The sequence below is a fragment of the Cavia porcellus genome, unplaced genomic scaffold (assembly GCF_034190915.1).
Source record: "Cavia porcellus strain 051 isolate PalLab524CR breed Dunkin Hartley unplaced genomic scaffold, mCavPor4.1 scaffold_9, whole genome shotgun sequence".
In the NCBI taxonomy this organism is placed as follows: Eukaryota; Metazoa; Chordata; class Mammalia; order Rodentia; family Caviidae; genus Cavia; species Cavia porcellus.
The window spans coordinates 61,327,166-61,353,943 of NW_026947492.1; the positions used below are offsets into that span (position 1 = coordinate 61,327,166).

Consider the following 26,778-nt stretch of genomic DNA (forward strand, 5'->3'; position numbering starts at 1 on the left):
ACGATGTCATCTGCAATATTATGACACAGCCAAGGGTGCCCTCACCTGAGGCAAGCTCATGCTGGTGCTGTTCTCTTGGACCCACAGAACTGTGAGCTAAGTAGATCTCTTTTCTTTACAAAGAAGTCATATTCAGGTATTTCATTATTGCAACAAAAAATAGACTAATACAGACAGTTTACTTATGCTGTGATCCCTGCTTCACTGAAAAGTTCCATGCTAGCTGGAGATTTAGCTCAGCGGCGTAAGTGCCTGCCTTGCAAGCAGGCAGTCATGAGTTCGATCCCCGGTACCGATAAAAAGGAAAAAGACAAAAAAAAAAAAAAGAAAGAAAAGTTCCATGCTAGACTGTTTGAAAGGATGAGTACATTATAATAGAAGAAATATGGAACTGGGCATGTAATGTCAGCACTTGAGTGGCTAAGGCAGGGGGATTACAAGTTTATGAGTAACCTGTACAAGAGAACCTATCCACCAAAAATAAGCATCCCCTCTGAAAAAAAAGAAAAACGAAAAAATGGAAGAGAACATGTTTCTGTGCTCAAGCATCAGTCAAAGAAAAAGTCGAACCCTTTAACTAAAGAATTACACAAGATGGCTTTTTTCCCTCTAACCTCCCACCCGACATACTCACATCCCACCACCACCACCACCTGAGGTTACAGTAGCCACAGATTTTTATTAGGTAAGGAACACTCCAGATTATCTCAAAGGTAAGTGGTAACAACTGATTAACAACCATGCCAGAGGAGAGAAACATTCCTGTTTGTAGGAAAAGGCAAAAATAAAACCTAAGGGTCAGGTTTTCCTCCACCTTGGGTCTATCTACCCAGGAAGCTTTTCTGCTTGGCAGTATCATCAGTGCCATCATGAAATGATCTGCAAGAGCTAGTTCAGCTTGGCCAACAGTTCTTCCAGTTCCGGACGAGGTTTGAACCTTCCCTTGAAGTCTTCTTCAGTGTGCTGGGAAGAAGAAAGGGAAACAAGTAGAAATTACTACAGAGCTTCTAGTTACTTATAAATGTGCAGCATCATTAAGGCCTACTGGCAAGCTCAGGAGAGAATGATTCAGATTCAACTAATTCTCACTGAGTATCTATATGTCTCCATTTGTATGAGGTACCAGGGATTCAAAGTTGAATTAAACAACTTCTTTGCCTTCAACGGACATGGAGCTTCGTGTGGGCGAACATAAGAAGGATCAATGTCAAGATGTTACAAGTGCCAGGTGTGGCGTGCATGCGTGTAATTCCAGCATTTAAGAGGCTGACACAGGAGGATAGCCATGTGCTTGAGGCCAGCCTGGACTACAGTAAGTTCAAGGCCAGCCTGAACTAGAAAGTGAGACCCTGTCTCAAAAGACAAAACAAAACAAAAACAAAAAGATGCTATAAGATCACAATAGAAATTCTTTTTTTTCAGTGCCAAAGATAAAGCCCACGACCTGCATGACAGGCAAGTTCCTTTATCAGCCACACCCCTAGCCTGAAACATTTTTGCTTTAAAAATTATAGTTATCCTCTTACAATAGGAAATAACACAAGGATTGAAATATTTAAATTAGCATGATAAACACATTTTCTCCTTCTACACAGATCTATGTGAAGCCTAAATAACAACCAGAGCTTCATAAGCACAGCCTCATAAGGGAGCTGAATGAAGCAGTGGTACCAGTCAAACATGATTTGATGGATCTGTACCATGAGAAGGATCACTGAGGCAACTGGGTAGGAAAACTGATCATTTAGGCAAAAGTTCCTACTGTGTTTCAGGTTTTCCTTGCTTGATAAACTCTCCTGCCTGCCGTTGTTTACTGAATACATTCAGTCAGGCTACAGTGAAGCCTTGAAGGCCCAGGAAACTTTGTTCTCAAGTACATTTTTTTTTGTACCGGGAATTGAATTAATGACCTTACTTCATGACCTCACAATCTCATGCTTTCCAGGCAGGTGCATGTGCCACTGAGTTAAAATCCCAGCCCCCTCAGGTACATTTTTAAAATTGTGCTCTGATTTATTATACTGTATATAATCTTAAACTATGGTCTTCCCGTTATACAATTGCTTAAAAGGAGAGAATTTTAACATGTCATGGGTTCACCCCTAACATCAACATGCTGTGTTGGAAGTCAGCTCTTGTGGTCCACAACACCAAAGAGAATGTAGAATCAAGCATTCCTGATGCCTCAGAAACGCCAGAATAATAACTACAGCACCACTACACTGCATATCTTCCTTGATTATTATCTGGGCTAAACAATCCAAATTTATTTACAATTCCTAAAGCCAGGCAGTCCAGATATTTTTGGTTGCTTTTTTTTTTTTTTTTTTTGACATTGTTGTTCTTTTAAAGACAGGGTCTCACTATGCAATTCAGGCTGGCCTTGAGCTCACTTTGTAGCCCAGGCTGGTCAACCCTTCTGCCGAGTGCTAGACAAGCTATTTCAATGAGTCACATCCCCATCCAAATGCTCTTTTCCTTATTTTGAGCACAAGTAGGCCACCAGGCTGCTTCCCAAACCAGCACCTACCTCCCTTACTGACAGTCTGACTCCTTCAGGAAGATTGCTCTGGAGTATTTCCAAGAAAATCTCTGCAAATGTAGCACTCAAACCGCTGATCTGCAAAATGAAAGAAAATGCTCTACGCGAGGGCACTAAAAGCCAGGTGATTTGGCAGACATGGCCTGAGCTCAAATATCATCTCCTGTAAGGTAAAGGATTAACATCCAAAGCTGTTTCCTGAGCCCAACTCCTGTAGTGTTTCTCTTGCCATTTCCCAAGCTGCTTGCTTGCTGAGATGGTTGCTAGCAATATATGTTTGCTTCTATAGCCAATGGGTGTCATAACTAGAACAAGAAGTTATCAAGTCCAGGTTAACTTCCTGATGCAATTCTGAAGTGCTGTTTTCAAAAGTTTTGCTGAAAGTCCAGAGCTGAATCAGGTGTGTGGTAATAAGGCACACAGGGCGTTACGAGTACCTACAAGAGAAACACCTACTAACTCAGTCATAAAAAAAAAAAAACCTCAGTCAAGGAAGGATCAAAGAAAGCATCTAGAGAGGGTAACACCAGGTGGTCTTGAAGAAAAAGAGAATTAAACTTGGAAAAATCAACAGTAGTGTGGAGAGTATTCAAATCAGAGGAAAGAGCACTGAGTAGAATGTGGAGGCATACAGTGTTAGAGAATTAAAACTAGTTCCTATGTGGTAGGAGTGAATCGCATACAGAAAAGAAAAGCAGGAGGAGAACTGTGTAGGCAGGCATGAGTGTTAAGAGTTCGCACTTTCATTTTGGGAAGCTAAAGTAAGAGGATCCCACATTCAAGCCCAACCTGGGCGACTCAGGGAGACTCTTTCTAAAATTAAAAAATAAAAAAGGTCTGGGGATGCAGCCCAGTACAAAGACCCTGGATTCAATTACCAGTACAGAGAGAAAAGAAAAGATTTCACACTATGTATCTTAGTGTGGCAAATAAGATCTACTATGAGATATATGGTGAGCTGGTGTGGGGACACAAGCCTATCATTCCAGCACTCTAGAAGACTGAATCAGGACGATCACAAATTACAGACCAGCCTGGGCAATTCAGTGATTTAGAGAGACCTTGTCCCAAAATGTAAACTTTTAAAAAATGGCTGGAACTATAGCTCAGTGTAAAGGCCCTACATTCAATCTCTAGTACAATAAAAAAAAAAAAAAAAAAAAAAAGGGGGGGGGAATATAATGCAAATAATTTAGTCCCAATAATATTTATTTATTTATTTATTAGGACTTTTTTGAGATGGGGTCTCACTATGCAGTTCAGGCTGGCCTTGAGCTCATTTTGTAGCTCAGGCTGGTCTCGAACTCAAAAGGATCCTCCCACCTCAGCCTCCCGAATGCTGGGATTACAGGCGTGAGCCACCACGCCCAGCTCCCCAATAATTTTTTTTTTGTAATTTTATTTAAGGATAAAAAGAAAAAAAAAACAGAAAAAGGGTACAAGTTATACAGAATTTCAGAAAGAATAAACAGTAGGAAATCACTAGTTAATAGATTACATATTGTTATCTTAGAAATAGTTGTTCAAGTTACAAAATTAAAGCATATAAAGTGGACTTTCAAACAGTGAGACTGCAAACAGTTTTGTTCAATGACTCAACAAAACTCAGTAATATGGTTATCTATCTTATACACTTAAATATATATGCAGTTATATCCTTTAGAGCAATTTCTTTTCCTTTCTTTTGTACAATGACAATTACACATTTTGGGTTTTATTACTCCCATAGTTCTTATTACTTTTTTTGAAGAGAGTAAAACCAAATGTGACATAACAGAAGAGAGTCAGTCAAATCAAAAGGATGGACATAATAGATAATGTAAAAACAAAATACCAGGTTATCGACAATGGTTACCGTACTGCTTCTTGCTATCTTAAAAAGAATTGCCTATATCATCAGTTATAATAAAATTGAACAAAACAGTAAAGAATAAAACCAAAACATTGGAGACATTACAGGACTTTAAAAGAAGATAATAGTCAACCAGAATGGGTGTCATAATGAATTTTGTTGTCTTCACAGTTGTTGCCTATACTTTCGAAATTGGTACTATCAAGCAAAGCAGAATAGGGGAAAATCAGTCAAAACAAGATGATGAGGGCAATACAGGGTTTCAAATCAAGTTAATAGGAAATCAAAGTGGGTTACTATAATGTATCCTGTTATTTTTTATTTTTCCCTTAATTAAAAAGATAAAAATAAAAAAGTAAATAATTAAAAAAAGGAGATTGAGATAAAAGAGGGCATAACAACAAAACAGCGCAGGTCAAAGCATAACCATTTAAGCAAAACAGTGTTTCATCATAAGATATCCTGACATAAAAGTAGTTACCATAGTGTCTCTTTCCTAGAAATCTTTGAGTATAACTTCGTATACTGTAGCACCAAACATATAATACAATGTAAAAACATTGAAGAGAATGGCAGTATTACAGGGTATTTAGAATCAACTAACAGAAAATGAACAATGGTTTTTGTATAATCTCCTTGTCTATAAAAGTTTTTGCTTATATTATCACATATAATAAAATCCAATAAGATACAACATGTTAAGACCGACGGAGACAGAAGAATAAAAGCTTGATGGGACTTCAAAACAAGATGATATTAAATCAGCACTAGCTATTATGATGTCTTATTTTCTCCAAAATATCTGTTCCTACCATCCAATCTTCTCTGCCTCATATCTGTTGAGATCTTTTTCTCTAATTTGTTGTCAGTTTGTCTTCTTCATTTCGCTTTCTGCTCCATTCATTGTGGCATCTCTGCCACTGTTTCTGGGATCTTGGTATTTTCCTTTTTTAGAATATCCTGCAGTATTCTCTGTAGAGTTGAATTGGTGGTTGCAAATTCCCCTAGTTCCTCTTTATCCTGGAAGCACCTTGTTTTTCCATCAATTTCTAGGGACAGTTGTGCAGGATATATCAATCTTGGCTGGAGGTTATTATCTTTCAAAGCTTGAATTATTTCCCCCCACGCTCTTCGTGATTTGATGGTTTGTGCAAAGAAGTCTGCTGTAATTCTGATGGGTGTTCCCTTGTAAGTGATCTGTTTCTTGTCTCTGATGGCTTTTAATATTCTGTTCTTATATTGGATTTCTGGAATTTTGATTATTATATGCCTGAGTGTAGCTGTTTGGGTTGTAGGTGGCTGGGGTTGTGCATACCACATATATCTGAGTAACTTTACCTTTTGCTAAATTAGGGAAATTCTCTTGGATTATTTCTGTGAATAGCTTTTGTAGTCCATTTGTTTGTATCCCTATTTCTTTTTTTTTTTTTTTTTTGGTCTATTTCCTTTTTATTGGTACTGGAGATCAAACTCACGACTGCCTGCTTTCAAGGCAGGCGCTTATGCCGCTGAGCTAAACCTCCAGTCCCATCCCTACTTCTTTTATGTTCTTAATTCTTAAGTTATAGATCCTCTTATCATCTTCAAGCCTTTGTATTACTGCTGTTTGTTTTCTTGTTATTTTTAAGAAGTTTTTCATTTCATGCTCCCACATTACAAATCTGCCCTCCAGTTCAGATAATCTGTCCTTGGTTTCTTTCAAGCTGTTATGCCAGCTTTCAATTGAGTTTTTAGTTTCCTGGTAATCTCTTTGAACCTGCTTCACATATTCTATGTTTTCTCTATTTTCTCCATCAAACAATTCTCCCCTTTTTTTCTGTTCTTCCATTCCACCATCTGTTTTTTTCCTGGGTGCTGCTTAGCATTTCTCTAACTATTCTATTTATATCTTGCTTTATTTCGTTAAATACTTCACTTTTGAACTGGTCTATGAGGCTCTGGAGATATCACTTTATGTCTGTTGGTGCCGTGTCTGATACTGCATGTTTTCTTTCCTCATTCTCCTTTGCATTCATCTTTCCTGGATCAGTGTTCTCAGGATTGGGGACTGAGGACCCTTTCTTGTTGCTTCCTCTTCCCATACCTTTTGTTCCTTTCATACAAGCGAGTATAGGAGGCCCAGTTTTTTTTCTCTTTGTCTGTTACAGCTTGTTTGAATTGTGCCGGCCAGGTTTTCCCACCCACTGCAGTGTACTAGGGAGACACAGACCTGGGCAGCCTCTGCTGGGCCCGCCCCTCCAGGTCAACCTTCACTGCTAGGGTGCACCTCCAGGTGCTGGGACCTGGTTTGGGCTAGCTTACTGGGTCTTAGTCAGCGGTGTCACCCAGGACAGGCACTCCCCACCAATCCTGCTTGAGAGGGGAATATGCGACTAAAGTCACTGCAGCATCCTGTTCCGGCAAGTCTGCCCAGTCCCAGTATGTCCTTTGCTAAAGCCTCCTACTCTATGGAAGGGTCCCTGTTCCGCTCACTCACCGCAGGTCGATGCAGGGCTTCCTGCCAGTCTCACTCTCAACTCCGTTCGCCAGTTCCCACTCTCAGAGTTTTCCTGCGTCTCTCTCTCCCTGCTATGCCGATTCAGACACAGCAGCAGGTAATTCAAATCACAGCTTCCAGTGGCGCAGGCTCCAGCTTCCACACTGAGACCTTATCTGTTCCTGTTATAGCACGGGGATTGCATTTCTAGTTGGTTTCTCTTAGCTTAGTTTGTTCCTGGGTCGGCAGGGTACATCTCCCTCTGCTTAGGACTCCTCACACCGCACCTTTCCTAGACTCTAAGCGGGTCATCTCAGAGAGCCTCCGTAGCTGCTGCTATCTATCCACTATGTTCTCCCTGAAGTTCCCCCAACAATTTTAAAGAAACAAAATTACTGAACACTATGGTGATATGTTTCTTCAGTGGATCCAATGGGGTGATACTCATACAATGGAAAATTATTTGGCTATAAAAGTACAGTACTGATTATGTACAATATGGATAAACCTTGAAAACAATTGGCCACGTGAAAGAAGCTAGATACAAGAGACCATATATTATACAATTCCATTTAAATGAAATGGCTAGAAGAGGTAAATCCATACAGACAAAGTAGGTCAGTGGTTGAAAGATATTAGGGTGGGGTCCAAGAAACAGAAATAACTGCTAATGGAGTCAAGGTTTCTTTTTGGGGTGATGAAAATGTTCTAAAATTGATTTAATGATTTTTTTTGAGACAGAGTCTCACTACATAGCCCAAACTGCCTTCAAATGTGCAGTGGTTCTCCTGTCTCAACCTCCTAAGTGCTGGGATTATAGCTGTGTGCCACCATACTCTTGTTGCATAATTCTTTGAATATATGAGAAACTAACCATATAGTACTTTAAAAGGGTAAACTGTATGGTCTGTCAATTATATCTCAATAAAGTTGTTATAAAAAGGGAGCGGATGTTATCTGTGTATAATGATGATCACTGAAGCCAGGGAAATGAATGATACTGCATTAAGGGAGAGAAGAGCTGGGCACAATACCGCATATTTGTAATCCCAGGACTCTAGGAGACTGAGGCAAGAGAATTCCAAGTTTGAACCTAGCCTAGGCAACATAGTGAGACCTTCAATTTTTTTTTTTTTTTTATCGGTACCAGGGATTGAACTCGACTCCATACTTGCAAGGCAGGCACTTATGCCATTGAGCTAAATCCCCAGCCCCTATTTTTTGTTTTTTTTGAGACAGGGTCTCGCTATGTAGTTCAGGCTGGCGTTGAACTCACTATGTGGCCCAAGATGGCCTCAAACTTGTAGCAATCCTCCTGCCTCAGCCTCCAGAGTACTAGGATTGCAGGCATGTGCCACAATGCCCAATGAGACCTTCAAAATTTCAAAGGTAAAATAAAAATATTTTTTGGTCTTTTTTCATTTTTATTGGTACCAGGGATCAAACTCACGACTGCCTGCTTGCAAGGCAGGTGCTTATGCTGCTGAGCTAAATCCCCAGCCCAGTAAAATAAAATTTAAAAATAAATTAAAAATTAAATGAAGTAAAATTCCTAAAGAGGAGAAATGAATTTAAAAACTGAACTCTGGAGTACACTTGCTCAAGGGCAGGCAAGAAGAAAAGGGGATGACGTGTGAAGAAAAGGGAAGGAGAGAAGAACTAGATAGGCAAGTACACATTGGTTTCCCCTGAAGCATACCTGAACTACTCGCTCATGGGTGGTAAGGACTGAGTCCAGGAGCATTTTGCTGCCTTGGTCCTGCAGGCGCAACACCTCCATGGTTTTGGTGGGCATTGCATAGCTGTGGGAGAAGCAGTAGCTGTTAGGAGTGGTCACACAAGCCAGCTGCACCACTACATGTGGTAGCTCTAGAATCTAAGGAGCGCTTAGCAGCACACAGCCGGAAGCAAAATAACCAGATCTCCTCTACCTCCACATTTCCTGAGGGAAAAGATCAGGTGTAACACGTTATTGTATGCCCACACATGCTTCATACAATACCCTGAATAAAATCTAGAAATTCATAAACATTTGCTGCCACTGAAGAAGAGCCATTTCTAAAGTAATCAACCCTATCACTCAGTGTACTTTATAGCCTAGCCTTGATATTTCACTTGCTCTGGAAAGTGAAGTATAAAACCCAACTGTTCCAGAACAGTAGTTCTCAACCTTGTGCTATTGACATTCCAGACCAGAGAGTTCTTTGTTGGTGGGGCTGGTCTTTACATCCCTGCTGCTACACACTGGCTATCACTGGTACTCCCAAGTGAAGACAATCAAAATTTTCTCTAGACACTTTTTTAGTTACTTGGGTGGTGATCCATGGTTGAGAATCTGTGCTTATTTTAAACAGCTTCAGCAGATACACATGCTGCAGTGAGAACACTGGGCTTGGAGTCAAATACTGGCCCTGCATTTATTATGTCAATCATTCTCCTCTCTGGACCTCAGATTCTTCATGTGTAAATGAAATTAGTCTGGGCTCATATCAATACACAATTGTGAGGACTGGATGTGGTGAGAAGACTGAACTAACAGGTACCTGCTGTATACATCTTACAAAAGTTTATCAAAACAAAAAGTTTATAAACAAGTTTGATAAACAAAAATTTTATCAAATTAAAGATAAAAATAATGAGGACAAAAGAGTCCTGATTTTTTTCAGCCTCATAAAAGTTTCTTCATTTAATAGCAAGGGAAATGAACCTCTGTAAAGAGACCTCTGCAAAAGTAATTTTACTGTAATAGAAAATGGGTTAAACCGGCATGGTGGTGCCCACCATAATCCCAGCACTTGGGAGGCTGAGGCAGGAGGATCTTCTGAATTCTAAAGCAGCCTGGGCTACAAAGTGAGCTCAAGGCCAGCCTGAACTGCATCGCGAAACCTTGTCTCAAAAATACGAGAGAGAGAGAGAGAGAGAGAGAGAGAGAGAGAATGAGAATGGATTAGAAACATGATGGTTCTTCATTTGCACACTGACTCTGTTTCCTACTTGAACTTGGACAATTAATTCAGCACTGTGTCTCAGTTTCCTCCGTTATAAAATGGGAATAATAATGACTACTTCACAGGGTTATTGTGTAAGTAACTTATCTAATATATATTTCTTTGCCTTCGTAAACAGTAAATGTTGGGTCCTACACTCTTTCAGGTATCCTCTCTAACTAACATTCCCTTTCTCTTTTCTACATGATCTCTGATTCCCTTTTTTTGCAATTCAAATACAGTTAACTTCTTCATATAAAGGAATGAGAACACAACCATAAACTTCTTATAGAAAACCAAATAATTATATAAATGCTTTCAAAAAGTAAAAAAGTGCTCAAAGCCAGGTGTGATGACACACACATATAATTACAGCACTCAGAAGGCTGAGGCAGGGCAATCACCAGGAGTCAGAAGCCAGACTGGGTTACGTAGTGAGTTCAAGGCCAGCTTGAACTACACAGGGAGATCCTGCTAACAGCCTGTTTAGTCCTAAGTACTCTGGAAGCAAAAGCAATGTATCCTTTCATGAAGCTCACTAAGAGTGTTTCAGGGAGATAGATAAGAGCACAAATATCTGCACCACAACAAAACAAACACAGTAATAGGATGTGTTTGAACAGTGTAGAGACAAGAGGGAGAGAAGAAAACTTCACAGGTGAGGTAGTAATTTTTCAAGAGGGCAGAGAGTAAGTACAGGTGCTTGCCTGGAGAGCATTCCAAGGAAGTGTAGCAATATGTGCCAAGGCAAGAGCCTCCTAAGTGCTGGGATTACAGGCAGGTACCACCACCCTCAGCTGATAAACTGTTGAAATGGAAATGTCTTCCATAACAGAAACAGCAATTTAACAGAAAAAAAAAAAAAACACCCTCTACAATACCATTCCTCAGTTACCTAACCTGAGCACTGAGATTAGCAGCTTTTTTCTTCAGGCATGCTAGCATCCATATTACCTCCGCGCACATATATATTGAGCACACCTTTTCAGATGCTGGCAGGCCACAGTGTGCTCCCCATTGCTCTAATCATTGGGAAGCAGTGTAACTAACAACCACACTTGAGGCTGGGGATTTAGCTCAGCGGCATAAGCACCTGCCTTGCAAGCAGGTGGTCATGAGTTCGATCCCCGTACCGATTAAAAAAAAAAAAAAACACACACACACTTGTACATGACTTGCAAATACCTTAAGGCCACCATTGCAATGGGGAGTTAATTTGCAGGTTGGATTTAGTCTAGATAAAGTTAGTCTGTATGTACATATATGTATAAAAATCTATACACACACAAAAAAAACCTATACACAGTCATCCAACTTTCTATTTTTAATCCTCCAAAACAATGTTTTGCCAGGCATGATGGAAAACACACTTGTGATCCCAGCACTTGGGAGGCTGAAGCAGGAGCATTGCTGTGCATTCAAGGCCAACCTGGGCTACAAAATGAGTTCAAAGCCAGCCTGTGCTGGTTGTGGTGGTCATGCCTATAGTTTCAGCATTTAGGAGGCTGAGGCAAGAGGACTGCAAGTTTGAGGTCAGCCGGGGCTATACAGTGAGTTTGAGGCTAGCCTGAACTACAAAGTGAGACCTTTCTCAAAAAATAAAAGAAAAAAAAGTTTTAAATTTTTTAAAATTTTGTGCAAGTTTCTAAACATTCTACCATTTAAGGCAAACAATTTGTATTAAGAAAAGTAAGAAAATAGGCTTATATTTATCCAAAAGCATTTCAGAGAACTCTGGCCATTTCAAAGTAGAATAGGTCATTTAGTAATAAAAGTCCAGACAATTTTTCTTTATATTTTTCTGTGCTTTCCAATTTTCTGCAAGAAACACAAGGAAAAGCATGAAATAACTAAATTTCAAGAATCAACCCAAGGGGTTGGGGATTTAGCTCAGCAGCATAAGCGCCTGCCTTGCAAGCAGGCAGCCGTGGGTTCGATCCCTGGTACCAATAAAAAAGGAAAAAGACAAAAAAAAAAATAAATAAATAAAGAATCAACCCAAACTACAAACAGTGCTATTTTTAAAGGGTAGCAGTTGAAAGGGATTGTACTGCTCGAGTACTAGAGACTCAATCTGGACTTTACTTTGAAAAGTATAAGTAGATTTTTTAAAATAAATAAAAACAAGCCTGGGAATGGTGGTGCAAGTCTGTAATCCCAGCACTCAGCCTGAGGCAGAAGGATCCCTAGCAAAGGGAATCTAGTGATTTAGCAAGATCTTGTTTCAAAGTTTAAAAAAAAAAAGGGATGGCTTAATGCAAAGGCCCTCTGAGTTCAATCCCTGGGGCCACAAAGATAGATAAATAAATAAATATTAAAGAAAAATTTAAAAATTGTTTTTGAAAAATGAAAGAGTAGTGTCACAGAGTAATACTTTCCCTCCTCACAGCATAATGGCTGATCCATCTCAGGCTAGGAAGCTGCTCCCAGAGGAATATGATTTCTACCCTTCCAGGCAGCTGCGCAGCAAAGAATGAAGCTCAATTAAGAGACTCACAGGAGAGGAATTTTTCTCCTCTTTCATCAACATGTAACAGCTGCAGCAATGGAGAGCAAATGCAGAACAAAAGCCACACACTGCTTTCTAGCCCAATTCCAACTCAAGGTCACTGCCAGCATCCCTGTCCCCTCCACCCCTTAGCTTCAGAGAAAAAAATGAAAATGAATCAGAGTGAGATGAAAATCAGAAAAAAAAATCTCTTCTCTGAGAAGGAGGGCAGTGACAATGCCTAACAATATGATGGTCTGAAAACTTCAATCAATGTAGAGAAGTGAGTTAAGAACAAACAGCTCTTTGTGCTGAGCTATTTGGAGCAAAGAACCAGCAAAGAGGCAAAAATAGCACATGGTTCATTTTGCTATCCTAGGAATCATATCCATTCTGGTGAAAACTCAATCCAAATCAACAAATATTTATTGTGTCTATAATATGCCAGATGCTATGCTAGGTCAGGTCCTGGGATTCAGTCCTAATGATTACAGAAATAGTCTTTTCCTTACAGAGCTTAGAGTCTAATGGCAATGGCCAATTATAGTCAAATGACTAGAAGGATAGAGACTGCATATTATAAAGAGAAGGTATTACATAGATCAGGTAACTGAGGCTCAGAAATTCCCAAGGACATACTGCTAATAATTTGAATGCAGGGGGCTGGGGATTTAGCTCAGTGGCATAAGCGCCTGCCTTGCGAGGAAAAAGGAAAAAGACAAAATAGTAACAGTAATAATAATAATTTGAATGCAAGAAGTTTAATTCCAAATCCTGTATATTTATTATTAAGTATGGACTAGAGACAAGCTGCCCTAAACAAACTATTATTAGTCCTACAAGAAGTGTGCACCAGTCACTAAACACATTGCTTAATTAGTCTTTTTTTTCCCTTGGTACTGGGGATTGAACCCAGCACCTCAAGCATACTAGGTGAGGGCTCTACAACTGAGCTATATCCACAGCCCTTAGTCAAATATCTTCTTTTCTTAATAGCAAGATTTTTTTGATGAAGGAAGCAAAGTACTAATGTACACTTTGGCATAAACTCCTGATATCTTCTTGGAGTGGTTCTCTGAGAAACAGTTTTATCATGCTACTTTTCCATCTTGAGCTAATACTGCACTTTCTTGTACCACCTTCTACAGACTAATATAACTACTTCTCTTAGTGTGTATGTGTACATGTGTGTGTCTGTTTGTGCACTATATCATGTGTATTTGCTCCCTGGAATTACCTTAGGGTCCTGCAGTCAGGTCTAGTACAGTGCCTCCACATAGCAAGAAGAGGCTCAATCATGCAGTTAAAAGCACTTTCATTAAACATTAGAAAATGTATGCAACACAGCTAGATTGTGTGGCTATGTAGATTGTGTTGTCATATTCTGCCTGGCACGGTGGTGTGCGCCAGTAAACCCAGCACTCAGGATGTTAAGGCAGGAAGATCACTTGAGTTCCAGACCAGCCTGGACTAAACAGTATGTTCAAGGCCAGCCTAAAACTACACAGTGAGATCCTGTCTCAAGAAGCAAAAAATTGGGCCGGGGATTTAGCTCAGTGGCATAAGCACCTGCCTGGCAAGTGTGAGGTTGTGAGTTCGAGCCCCAGTATCAAAAAGAAAAAGTCTGTCATTTTTTCAGTGATGACTCACTAAACATCTCCCATGTGGCAGGTGTTGAATGAGGTGTTACAGAAACAAAGAAGTGCAGTTTCCATTCAGAAGAAATGCATAGTCACAGGAAAGGGGAACTAATTTGTGAATAGATCATTGCAGCCCCAAGCATAAGTGACATGATAGAGGTGTATGTCAAGTGCAGGAAAGAGCAACCAATTCTCTGGAGCATCAGAAAGAGACAGCACAATTTTAGGCTTAAAAGAATTAAAGTAGAATCAGGTGTGAAAGTTAAAGTCACAGCTTATTATCAAACATTCTAAAAGGCACTTTTAGCAGTTGCACTATAAATTATAAAAATTTAGAAGTTCAAATTTGGCTTAAGGACGTAAATAAGACCCTATATAGTTAAAAATATGAAAGTCAGGGACATTTATTATTTTTATTTATTTTTTGCAAGCCAATTTTATTTCCAGGGTAAAAAGAAAAAAAAAAAGAAATACAAAAGAAAACCTATAACAAAATTTCAAAATATGTCAATCAGGGGGCAAAAATGATACACACATTGCACGTTGTCATCCCCAAATCATTCACACAGAACACAAGACATCTATATTCAATTGTCCAAACAATACCAGGACAAATCTTTCTCTTTAGTGAACTCAAGAGATGTATTATCAGTGGTATATTAAAATATAGTTAAGATAGTTATACCACTGCTAATATATCAAATATATATTTATATATTTTTTCTTTCAGCTTCTCACACTAATGAAACAATAAAATGTTTACACATGTGTCTTATTTATTTCACTAATGAGTATGTTCTGAAGTTACTTATAAAAGTCTCCAGTTTGGGCCGGAGGTTTGGCTCAGCAGCACAAGTTCCTGCCTGGCAAGCATAAGGGCATGAGTTTGGTCCTCAGTACCAAACAAACAAAATAAAGTCTCCAGTTTATCCTTCTTTATGATTGAGTAGTACTCTATTGTATAAAAATAACACATCTTTTTTATCCATTCCTCAGTTGATGGGCATTTAAATTGTTTCTAAAATCTGGCTATAACAAACTGTGCTGCTATAAACACAGGTACACATATATCAGAGTGGTACGATTTTTTAATTCTTTTGGGAAGATACCCAGAAGAGGAATAGCTGGGTCAAATGGGACCTCTAGTCCGAGTTTTTTGAGGAATCTCCACACAAATTTCCACAGTGGTTGCACCAGTCTGCATTCCCACTAACAGTGGAGAAGAGTTCTTCTGTTCCTGCAACCCCTCCAGCATTTATTATTGCTTGATTTCTTGATATTAGCCATTCTTTATAGGGTGAGTTGGAATCTCAGCATTGTTTTAATTTGTATCTCTTAAATGACAAGTGATGTTGAACATTTTTCTACATATTTATTTTGTTGTTTGTATTTCTTCATCTGAGAAATATGTATTCATCTCGGATGCCCAGTTTTGGATTGGGTCTTTGAACCTGGGAAGACTGACTTTTTTTTGAGTTCTTTATATGCTCTCGAAAGTAATCCTTTGTAAAATCAGGACATTTAATTACAGACAGCTAACTGGTTCTGTGATTTGGCCTTTTCCATCTTTGGTTTCTTTATCTGTAAAATGGTAATAAACTAGTATCTAAGAAGAAAGAATAATTTTTGCATATCTACAAACTATACCATGTACTGCCTTGCCATACATAATGGCAAACTACCTAAGCTATTTTATTTTTTTAAAAAAATCAACTCATGTTAAAAAATTCATTTAAAAGGGGGCCAGGCATTTAGCTCAGTGGCAAAAGTGCCTGCCTATCTGGCAAGCGTGACATTGTGAATTCAATCCCCAGTACCAAAAAAAATCATTTAAAAAAGAAACTTGAGCCAGGGATTTAGCTCAGTGGCACAAGTGCCTGCCTGGCAAGCATGAGGTTGTAGGTTCAATCTCCAGTACTAAAACAAAACAAAAAAACAACAAAAAAGAAATTTGAAGAGAAAGATCTGTGGTAGTATTGCTTAGACAACTGAATGCAGATACCTTGTGCTCTGGGTGAATAATTTGGGGATAACAATACACAATGCATGTACCATTGTTCCCCCTTGATTGACATACTTTAAAATTTTGTTAGGTTTTTTTTTTCCTTCTTTTTATACTTGAATAAAATAGATTTGAAAAAATAAAAAGAAAAAAGAAACGAGTTGTAGGATAACTTAGAACTCATACATTTCTAATGAGAAAATAATACAAAAATTTTGAAAAAATTGGGCAGTTTCTTACAAGTTCAAACATACTATGCTTACTAGTTGAATTGGCAATCATGTCTAAAGAAATGAAAAATATATTTTCACAAAGACCTGTATGTACATGGCTATAATATCTTTATTCAAAATTGTCCCAAATTGGGAAAGACACATTTTTTAAAAGGAGTCTCACTATGCAGTTCAGGCTGGCCTTGAACTTACTATATAGTCCAGGCTGTTCTTAAATTCACAATGATCCCCTGCCTCAGCCTCTCAAGTGCTGAGATCACAGGTGTGCACCACCACACCTAGCCACAAATATCTGTCAATCAGTAGAAAGATAGACTGGGTACATCTTTTCAAGACAAAATGTTGTTCAGCAACAAAAAGGAATAAAGTAATTGACATATGCAATGACATGGATGAATCTCAAAAACACTACATGAAAGAAGGCAGAATCAAAAAGAAAAATACTGAGACTTACAGGAAAATGGAAGAGTGGAGAACAACAGAGAAACAGCCTGAGACTTGTAGTCTGTGCTGGTATATAGCAATGTGAGGCAGAAAAGGAGAGAAGCAGGTCTCCAGGACTCAGCAAGAATCTGAAGGAAAAACTGAAATCCAAGAGTGAAGAGTGCAACCTCAATGCAAAAGGACATGGCAAGTGATGCTTTCTTCCTGCCCACTTTTTCTTTTTTCTTTTCTTTTTTTTTTTTTTTTTTTTGTCTTTTTCATTTTTATTAGTACCGGGGATTGAACTCACAACCGTCTGCTTGCAAGGCAGATGCTTATGCCGCTGAGCTAAATCCCCAGCCCCCCTGCCCACTTTTTCTACCAGAGGCAGCTGAGCCATGCCCTGAAGTGGATTTTTTTTTTTTTTTTTTGAGATGGTCTCAGTATGCGGTTCAGGTTGGCCTTGAGCCCACTTTGTAGCCCAGGCTGGTCTTGAACTCACAAGGATTCTCCTGCCTCAGCCTTCTGAGTGCTAGGATTATAGGTGTGTGTCACCAAGCCCAGCTGTGAACGTTTTTTTTCTTTTTTCTTTTTTCTTCTCTTTTTTGTTTCTTTTTTTTTTTGTTTGTTTGTTTTTTTTTTTGGATTGTTTGTTCTTTAGCTTTTTTGTGGTTATTCTGTTTTGATCTTGTTTTTATTTCTTCTTTCTTTGCCTCCTGTCTTCCTCACCAGTTCCCTCAAATTTGTGTAATCTTTCTTTGTCCTCCAGCCCTGCTTCTAATCTCTGCCTCTTCTATTTTTCCCCATAACCCTTTTATAATTTTCTCTCCTGAGGGAATATTGCCATATTGAAGACATATTTACTGTATACAATTTTCTGGTTTGTTTTAGGTTTTGTTATATAAACAAAAATCTAGTTTATACAGTTAAAGGTGCCAAATTAATAGTTATCACAGTTTGTCACTTTCTAGCTGTGTTCAATGCTATTGTTATTGTTGATTGTACTACTTAGCCAAGGTGACACAATTGTTCTAATCAGTTGTTCTCCCTCATATGCCAAGACTGAGACTGCCTAAGGATCATAAAAAATACAATAGGATAGTGCAAAAGAACCAGGAACTAGGCCAAATTATCAGCAACTTCTCATCCCCAGTAAACTGAAGAGGTAAGATCTTGCAACAGACTCAAAACCCAAAGTCAGCTATACTTGGAAGATATCTCTGAAAAGCAGTCATTTCCTACAAGTTCTAAATACTATCAATAAAGCTGTTTACCATAGGCAATTTACATACATCAACCCAGGAATTAAAAAAATAAAATAAAAAATGAGAAGACACTTAAGCAAGATGTAACCCCAAGACTTCCAACTCACTAAAACAAAACCCAGGGACCAGTGAGGTGAACAGTTTGAAAGCCAGCCACTTAGAATCTCTGAAGTGGTAACAGCAAAAGTAAAAAAGCAGATGAATGAGGCTCAGAAATAATTTCTCAAAAAATTAGAGAGGGTGACCATAATGAAAGATGTGGTTAGTGACTCTAGAGCAGATACAGATATAAAAATAGAGGATCTTAGGAAAATGATGGAAACCATGAATGCCCAACATAAAAGAGAAATGGACTCCATGAAACAAATTCAAATTCAAACAGCTCTTAAGGAGATTTAAAATTCCATTAAAAGTATTCACAGCAGGATAAGTCAATGTGAGGCTAGAATATCATATATGGAAGACAGGGTTGCAATTAGTGACCATAAAAAGAAAGATTTCTTTAAAATAGCAAGGGATCACAAAAAATCAATCCAACAGCTGCTAGATGATGCAAAGAAGAATAACATAACACTCTATTTGACAAGAACAAAAAAGCAGGGGCAGCTATTCTATTTGTTTCTTCTTTTTTTTTTTTTAGCTATTCTATTTCTTGACAAAGTAAATTTTAAGCCAAGACTCATTAAGAGAAGTAAAGAAGGTCACTACACCCTTGAAAAGGGAACAATCCAACAGAAACAGATAACAATCATAAATATATATGCATCGAATACCAATGTGCCCAAATACATAAAACAAATATTAACAGATGTGAAAAATCAAATAAACAATTGTATTGAGGGTTTTCAATACCCTAGTGTCACAAATAGATTAGACAAAAAAACAACAAAGATTGGATCCAAGTGAATATTGAAAAAAACAAAGAAATACCCAAACTGCACCAAACTTTTGAACTCTTGAACAGATTTAGTAGATGCCTATAGTGTTTTGCCTCACAATATCAGAATATACATTCTCGATGCACACAAGATATTCTCTAAAACAGACTACATATTAGCTTACAGAACATGGTTAAGTAAATGCGAAGAACTGAAGTTGTTATGGTTTGTGTTTGGATGCCCCTCCAGGCCTCACACAGTCATGCAGATAGCTGAATCTAGCGTTTGTGATTGTTTTGTTATCTAGTGCTGGGATTGGCAGTGCGAGTGCTGTACCCACCAAGGGAAGGGTAGCTGGCATACAGTACAAGGGAGGGAAGGAGGCATGCTTTTCCTTTTTTTGCCCTTTTTGCTCTTGTAGCTGCGGCTGCCATAAATAGCTCCCCCTTAGCCACACCACCCTGCCTTGGAGCCAGCTGAGTATGGAGTGAAACTTTCAACAACTGTAAGCTAATAAACCTTTCCTTCCTTCATTTTAGGCATCAGTTATTTTGTTTCAACCTAGAAAAAATAACCAAGACAGAAATTATCCCATGTATATTATCAGACAATAGTGCAATGAAATTGAAAATCAGTGCAAAAGAAACCATAAGAACTTCAGAAACACATGGAAATTACCTAAAACCTTCTTGAATAACCAGTGCTCACAGATAAAATTAAAGAAGAAATTAGGCAGTTTCTACAATTCAATGATAATTCTAGCACAATATACTGGAACTTACAGGACACAATAAAAGTAGTCTTGCAAGGAAAATTTATAGCAGTGAATTCCCATGTCAAAAAAAGAGTGTGCTCGGGGCTGGGGATTTAGCTCAGCGGCATAAGCGCCTGCCTTGTAAGCAGGCAGTCATGAGTTCGATCCCTGGTACCAATAAAAAAAAAAAAAAAAAAACAGTGTGCTCAAATAAGCAACCTAATGATGAACCTCAAGCTTCTAAAAGAGCAAGTCAAGCCCAAAGTTCATTTGCAGGAAATTATAAAGATTAGAGCAGAAATTAATGAAATGGAAACTAAGAAAATAATACAATGAATCAAAGAGTTGTTTTTTTAAAAGATTAAATAAAATTGACAATCCTTAGTTAACCATTTCAAAAAGAAAGGAAAGATTCAAATCCATGCATTTAGGAACAAAAAATATAAAGTCACAACAGATCCTGCAGAAATCCAGATTATTAATATCTACATCAAGAACCTGTATTCTAATAAAATGGAAAACACAGAAAAAATGCACAGATACCTAGATACATATGAATAACTTAAATCAAGATATAAAAATTCTAAATAAACCAGTATCAGTCAATGAAACTGAAGATGTAATTCAAAACTGACCAACAAGGGGCTGGGGATTTAGCTCAGCGGCATAAGCGGCATAAGCGCCTGCCTTGCAAGCAGGCAGTCGTGAGTTCAATCCCCGGTACCGATAAAAAGGAAAAAGACCAAAAAAAAAAAAAAAAAAAAAAAAAAATACTGACCAACAAAGAAAAGCCTAGGCTGAAGAATTCACTGCTAAATTCTACAAGAAATTTAGAAAAGACCTAATGCTGCTACTTCTCAAACTTTTTTATGAAAGTAAAAGGGAAGCAATACTCCTAAATTCATTCCTGAAAGCAAGCATTACCCTGATACCAAAACCAGAGAAAGACCCAACCAAAACAGAAGACTACAGGCCAGTTTCCCTAATAAACAGGGATGCAAAAATCCTCAATATGATACTGACAAACAAAACACAATGAATGATCATGAAGGCCATGATCAAGTAGGATTCATGCCACTGATGGTTCAACTTATACACAGATCAATAAATGTAGTACACTATTTAACAAAACCAAGGACAAAAACCATATACTCATCTCAATAGATGCAGAAAAAGCATTTGACAAAGTCCTACACCCACTCATAATAAAAACCGTACAGAAAATTAGACTAGACAGCCTTTATTGCAATCTGATAAAAGCCATTTATGACAAACCAACAGCCAACATCATACAAAATGGACAAAACCCAAAAGCTTTCACTTTAAAATTAGGAACAAAACAAGGATGTCCACTGTCACCACTCTTATTCAATATAGCTCTGGAAACATTAGCCAGAGCAATTAGATAAGAGAAAGAAATAAAAGGAATAAGGTTATGAAAGGAAGAAGTTAAATTATTATTATTTGTAGCTGACATGATACTCTACTAGAAGACCCCTAAAACTCCACCTAAAAACTTCTAAGATTTAATAACCCAATTGGATACAAAGTCAACAATTCAGAAATAGGGTATTTTTGCATTTATATGATATTCTGGAAAAAGCAAAATTGTAGAGACAGAAACTGTATCAGTAGTTAACTGAGAATGGGAGAAAGTTCCATCTACAGGGGAGGAGGGAACTTTTTGGGTTGAAGGAAATGCTCTATATCATGACTCTGATAATATTTACTGCGTATTTCAGTGAAAGCTCTAGGAGCAAAAGAGTGAATTTTATTGAATGTGAATTATAGTTCAATAGGCCTGATTTTATAACTGTAAATAGAAAATCCATATCAGTTGTCATAAACAGAAGGTATGTTAAAAATAAACACAATGAAAACAAAATAATGTTATAAAATTCTAGCTGGATACCAGTCAAAAGATTCTCAGCCTGAGGTCCCCTTTGTGTTACAAAGATTATGAACTGCTAGATCAATGTTAAGGACATGCCAGCACCATTCTAGGAGTTTCTCCTTGACATAATTAGGTTGAATGAGAATTTAAAAAGGAAGAAAAAAAGTAAAAAAGAAAGAAGTCTAGAGCCATGTGATTTAATGTTATTTAAGGTAAACTATTGAACATTCTATACTGTTTGAAAGAATAAGATAAGATTTCCAAAGTGCCTGGCCAAAGCAGGAAATCAGTGAATGTTAGTTTACTTATTCAACAGTTTTCCAGGAAATCCAGAGCATATATGAAAAGCAGAAAAGAAAATGAATACTCAAGTAAATGGAAAAATATATTATGTTAAAATTTCAATTGTTCCCAAACTGATCTATAGATTCAACACAATCCTAACAAAATACCATCAGGCTCTTTTCAGCAACAAACAGCCAAACACTGTGTGATTTCTTTTATCTGTTTATTGTTTTTCTTGGTTTTTTGTCTGTTTGTTGTTTTTGTTTTTGTTTTTGTTTTTGTTTTTGTTTTTTGAGACAAGGTCTCACTCTGTAATTCAGGCTGGACTTAAATTCACTAGGTAGTCCAGGCTCATGGTGATCCTTCTCTCTCACCCTCCTGAGTGCTGAGATTACAGGCATGTGCCATCACATCTGGCTGTATGATTCCATTTGCATAACACCCTGAAGAAATTAAATCAACATGGACAGAAAATTGCTCAGTGATTGCCAGAGGTTTGAGTTGCAGGTGCAGGGCGAGGGAATGACTACACAGGAAAATGAAAGAACTTTTTTTTTTGGTACTGGGGATCGAACTCATGATTGCACGCTTGTAAGGCAGGCACTTAATGCCACTGAGCTAAATCCTCAGCCCAAGTACTTTTTGAGAATGAAAAAGTTCTCTATCTTGATTATGGCCAACTATGTACCTTAAAAAATGAATTTTACTTTGTATAAATTATCTCACAAAAACCTGAATCAGTAAAAGGAAGCAGAACATGCTATCTATACCAAGCATATCCCATTCAAGGGTGTTCTTCCTACCTTTCCTCAACTTTGATGGAGAGATGGTTGCAAAGATTGTGCACATACTGCGAATAACTCTCTGCCAGGGTCATGTCATACGCAGTCAGGTGAATGTTTAAAACTCCATATTCATAATCTGTCCCCAGATTAATGGGTCTCACTTCTACTTTTCCCCTCTTCTTTTTGGGCTGAAAACAAATAAAAAAAAAAGAAAATAAACTAAAGTATTGTACAATAAACTCTAATCATGCCATCTGGATATATTTTTTAAAATAAATCTTTTGAATAATTTTTTTTGGTACCAGGGATTGAACTCACAACATCGTGCTTGTCAGACAGGTGCTTAAACCACTGAGCCAAATCCTCAGCCCTTGAATACATTTGTTACCATTTTTCTCTCAGGTTACCCTTACCTACAAGTTGAAGTTCTCTTGGGAAGGAATGAGTAGCTTTTTTGAGCAATCTAAGCTGTGATATCAGTCAGTACAAGAGAAAATATTGCTGGCATTACTTTAACAAGAATTATGTGACAGTTTTCTGCCATTAATTTATGCTTTTAAGAAATTTTATTAGGATACATTTGCAATATTCACTGATTACATTGTTTATAATCCATCTATCTATCCACCGTTTGATCATTTTCACTTCATCTCCCCTTCTCCAGATCCCTTCTCATCTCTATACCTCCTTGTTTCTTAATATGCCTATTTTAGCTCTTCAAATTATTTATATTGAGTTTCTCATATTAGAGAAATCATCTAATATTTAACCTCTGTATCTAATTTATTTCACGTGGTATTATGCCCCAAGATCCATCCATTTTCCTACAAATGACTCAACTTTGTGTTCTTTTTTTTTTAATTTTTTTTTTTTTTGTCTTTTTCCTTTTTATCGGTACCAGGGATCGAACTCATGACTGCCTGCTTACAAGGCAGGCGCTTATGCCGCTGAGCTAAATCCCCAGCCCCTAACTTTGTGTTCTTATGGCTAAGTAGTACTCCATGTGTATATGCAACATATTTTCTTCACCCATTCATCTGTTGAACATACAGGCCAGTTCCCTGATTTAGCTATTGTGAGCTGTGCAACTATAAACATGGGGTATGCATGTATCACTGTAATATGAGGACTTCAGCTAACCTGGGAAGATACCTAGTCGAGATATAGCAGAGTCAAAAGGAATTTCTATTTTTAGTTTTTTGAGAAATCGCTATACTGATTTCCACAGTGGTTGTACTAGTTTACATTCCCACCAACAGGGTTACTGAGTTCTTTTTTCCCCAAAAACCTTGTCAGCATTTGTTGTCTTTGATAATAGCCATTCTTACTAGAGTAAGGTAAACTATCAACATTACTACTCCTTTAATAGCCAAAGATGCTGAACAACTTTCATGTATTTAAAGGCCATTTGTTGTTCGTCTGAAAAGTTTCTATTTATTTATTTATGCCCCTTTTTTTAACTGGATCTTTTATTTTGGGATGGTCTAATTTTTTGAGATCCAAAACATTATTCCTATTCTATCGATTGTCTCTTCACTTTGTTGGTTATATTTGTTGCTACATGGAAGCTTTTCAATTTGATTTGATTCCATTTGTTGGTTCTTGGTATTACATCTTGTACAACTGGGGCTCTGTTCAGAAGTCCTTGGCTATGCCTATGTCCTTAGGAGTTTTATCAATGTTTTTCTTCCAGTAGATTCAATATTTCTACTCATTTTCCTTTTTTTTTTAAAAAAAAAAACAAGGCCTTCGCATGTAGTTCACACTGACCTTGAGCTCACTGTGAATCTTCTGCCTCAGCCTCCTGAATGCTGAGATTACAGGCATGTGCCACCATGCTGGGCTCAAGTGTTTCTATTTTTATAAATCTATTTTTATTTGATTTTAGTACAGAGTGAGAAATATGGATCTAGATTTATCTGCCCATGGACAACCAGTTTTCCCAGCACCATTTGTTAAGGAAACTATCTTTATCTCAGTTTATATTATTGGCCCCTTTGTCAAAAATCAGATGGTTTAAGGTGCTTGGGGCATTACTGTGTTTTGAGACTCACCTCACTTCCCATATCTAGTCTTTGGTTTCTCTTTTTATTTTTTTTTTCTTTTCTCCCATTTTTTTCCCTTCCTCTCCCTTCATTCCTCCCCTTCTTTCTTTCTTGATTTTAAGATAAATGATTATTTTATTTTCTTGGCCTGACAGCATTAACTTCATTATACAAGAACCTAAGGTGAAAGAACAATCACAGATTTCCCCCAAAAGGAAAGAGTGACAGAGAAACTGGCTCTGCAGAGCAAGCTTGGGCTGAGTAAAAGGATAAAGCAAAATAAAGGAGGAAGCAGGGTGGGCTATAGTGAGGAAAATCACAATAGCCACTGCTAAACTGTATTTATGTCTGGCCTTAATTTGCCCACCTCCTGACTCCTCTATGAAATCACAGAAAACCTAATTCTTGGCAATACTATGAAATGATGATGTTATCCCCATCACTCTATTAAAGCCAACCAGCAGCTCTGTTCCTAACTAAGGAAGCAGGAAAAAAATATGACAGTGTATGCAGTGTTTCCAACATCTTCATTTCCTGCCTTCTTCACAGTGGGAGCCCTTCCTCTCTAACCCTGTCTCACTTGCACCCCTCTCCAGGTGCTCCCATCTTCTGGTCTCTACTGATCACTTCCCATAGACTCTCATCCCTGTTGGGCCACAGACAGAAAGTAGTCTTCCTCATGGGGTGTTCTCGTATGGGTGGCCCAAGTAACACTAATGGGAGGGATGTTGACAGCGAATAAGGGGTCTTTGGGTGTTCTTAATCAGTTTCTTCCAGATTAAGAAGTAAAACTGGCCAACCATGTCAGAAGGCACTAGGTACTTCCCCTTGTTCAGATCAGGTACCACGGGGGCTGAGAATATAGCTCAGTGACACAGTACTTGCCTGGCAAGCACCATATCCTGGATTCAATTCCTAGTACCAAAATAAAATAAAATAAAACAAAAACAGCAGGCATCTTGGCTTGAGGAGCTATCTCCATGATAACCTGCTGTACTGGCCACTTCCATCATTTCCCTGCATTTATTTATTTATTTATTTATTTCTGAGACAAGATCTCACTAAGTAGTTCAGGCTGGCCTTGAACTTGCAACAATTCTCCTGCCTTAATCTCCCAAATGCTGAGATTATAGGCATGCAGTACCATGCTCAGCATTTCTGTATTCTTTTTTTTTTTTTTTTAATTTTTATTCTTTTGTCTTTTTGTGGTTGTTGTTTTTTGGTACCGCGGATCAAACTCGCAACCTTGCGCTTGCCAGACAGGTGCTTATGCCGCTAAGCTAAATCCCCAGCCCCCTTTTTTTTTTGTCTTTTGAGACAGGGTCTCGCTATGCAGTTCAGTCTGGTCTTGAGCTCATTTTGTAGCCCAGGCTAGTCTTGAACTTGCAATGAGCCTCCTGCCTCAGCCTCTTGAGCCCTGGGATTACAGGTGTGTACAAGCACAACCAGCCATTTCGGCATTTGTAAAAACAGCAATCTGCAGCCCCAAATATATAACTCTTGCACACACAGCCCTGTCTGGTGCAGATCTCAACCTATGTATATTCTTTTTGTTTTTCATCTTGTAAATGATAGAATTAGGGTAAACTAAAGGATTCTGTTATTTGTTTTTCCAGTTTTAGAGATCAAACTTAGGGCCTTGCACATGCAAAATAAGTGGTCACTCCCAACCTACATTTAAAACTCTGCTGGGCATGGTAGTGCACATCTGTAGTCCCAACACTAAGAAGGCGGAAGCAACTGAGATCATTTTGAGTTCAAAACCAGCTTGGCTCAGTGTTTCTAGCACTTGCCTGGTAAGGTTACTTATTTATTTTTTGGTATTAGGCATTGAACTCACAACCTTGCACTTGCCAGGCAGGTGCTTCTGCCACTGATCTAAAACCTGGGCCCTTACCTGGTAAGTTTGAGGTCATGAGTTCAATCCTTGGTTAAAAAAAAAAAAAGAAAAAGAAAAAAGAAAACAAACAAACGATTCTTACTCTAGAATCTATAGACAAATTCAAATTTTAAAAACATATATGTAAAAGTTTCTTTTTCCTATATGCAAAATTTTACATACATTTTTCTAATACTCTCAAAGAAAATCAACAGGGAAACAGAATTTTCTTCTAGCCCTCCTAGCTCTGAAATTTTCCAACTAATTATAGAGCCTTACTTTCAAAAACTAAGAGATAGAACAATTATTTTATGACTATCTTTTCCTTTCACATAAAGTATTGCTTCACT

At 38.0% G+C, this 26,778-nt stretch overlaps 1 protein-coding gene across 2 annotated transcripts in view; it reads right to left on the minus strand.

The window, feature by feature from the left end:
• Positions 1–659: 659 nt before the first annotated feature.
• The window catches only part of Mrpl48 (mitochondrial ribosomal protein L48), a 58,355-nt gene continuing 32,236 nt past the window's right edge, over positions 660–26,778 (minus strand). For both annotated transcript variants that reach the window (XM_063256511.1, XM_003463403.5), the window contains 4 exons: positions 22,523–22,692; positions 8,570–8,672; positions 2,531–2,620; positions 660–963 (listed from right to left, as the gene is read on the minus strand). In XM_063256511.1, coding sequence (XP_063112581.1) covers positions 889–963; positions 2,531–2,620; positions 8,570–8,672; positions 22,523–22,692 — 438 coding nt within the window. In that variant the 3' untranslated portion in view covers positions 660–888. The remainder of the gene's footprint in view (positions 964–2,530; positions 2,621–8,569; positions 8,673–22,522; positions 22,693–26,778) is intronic.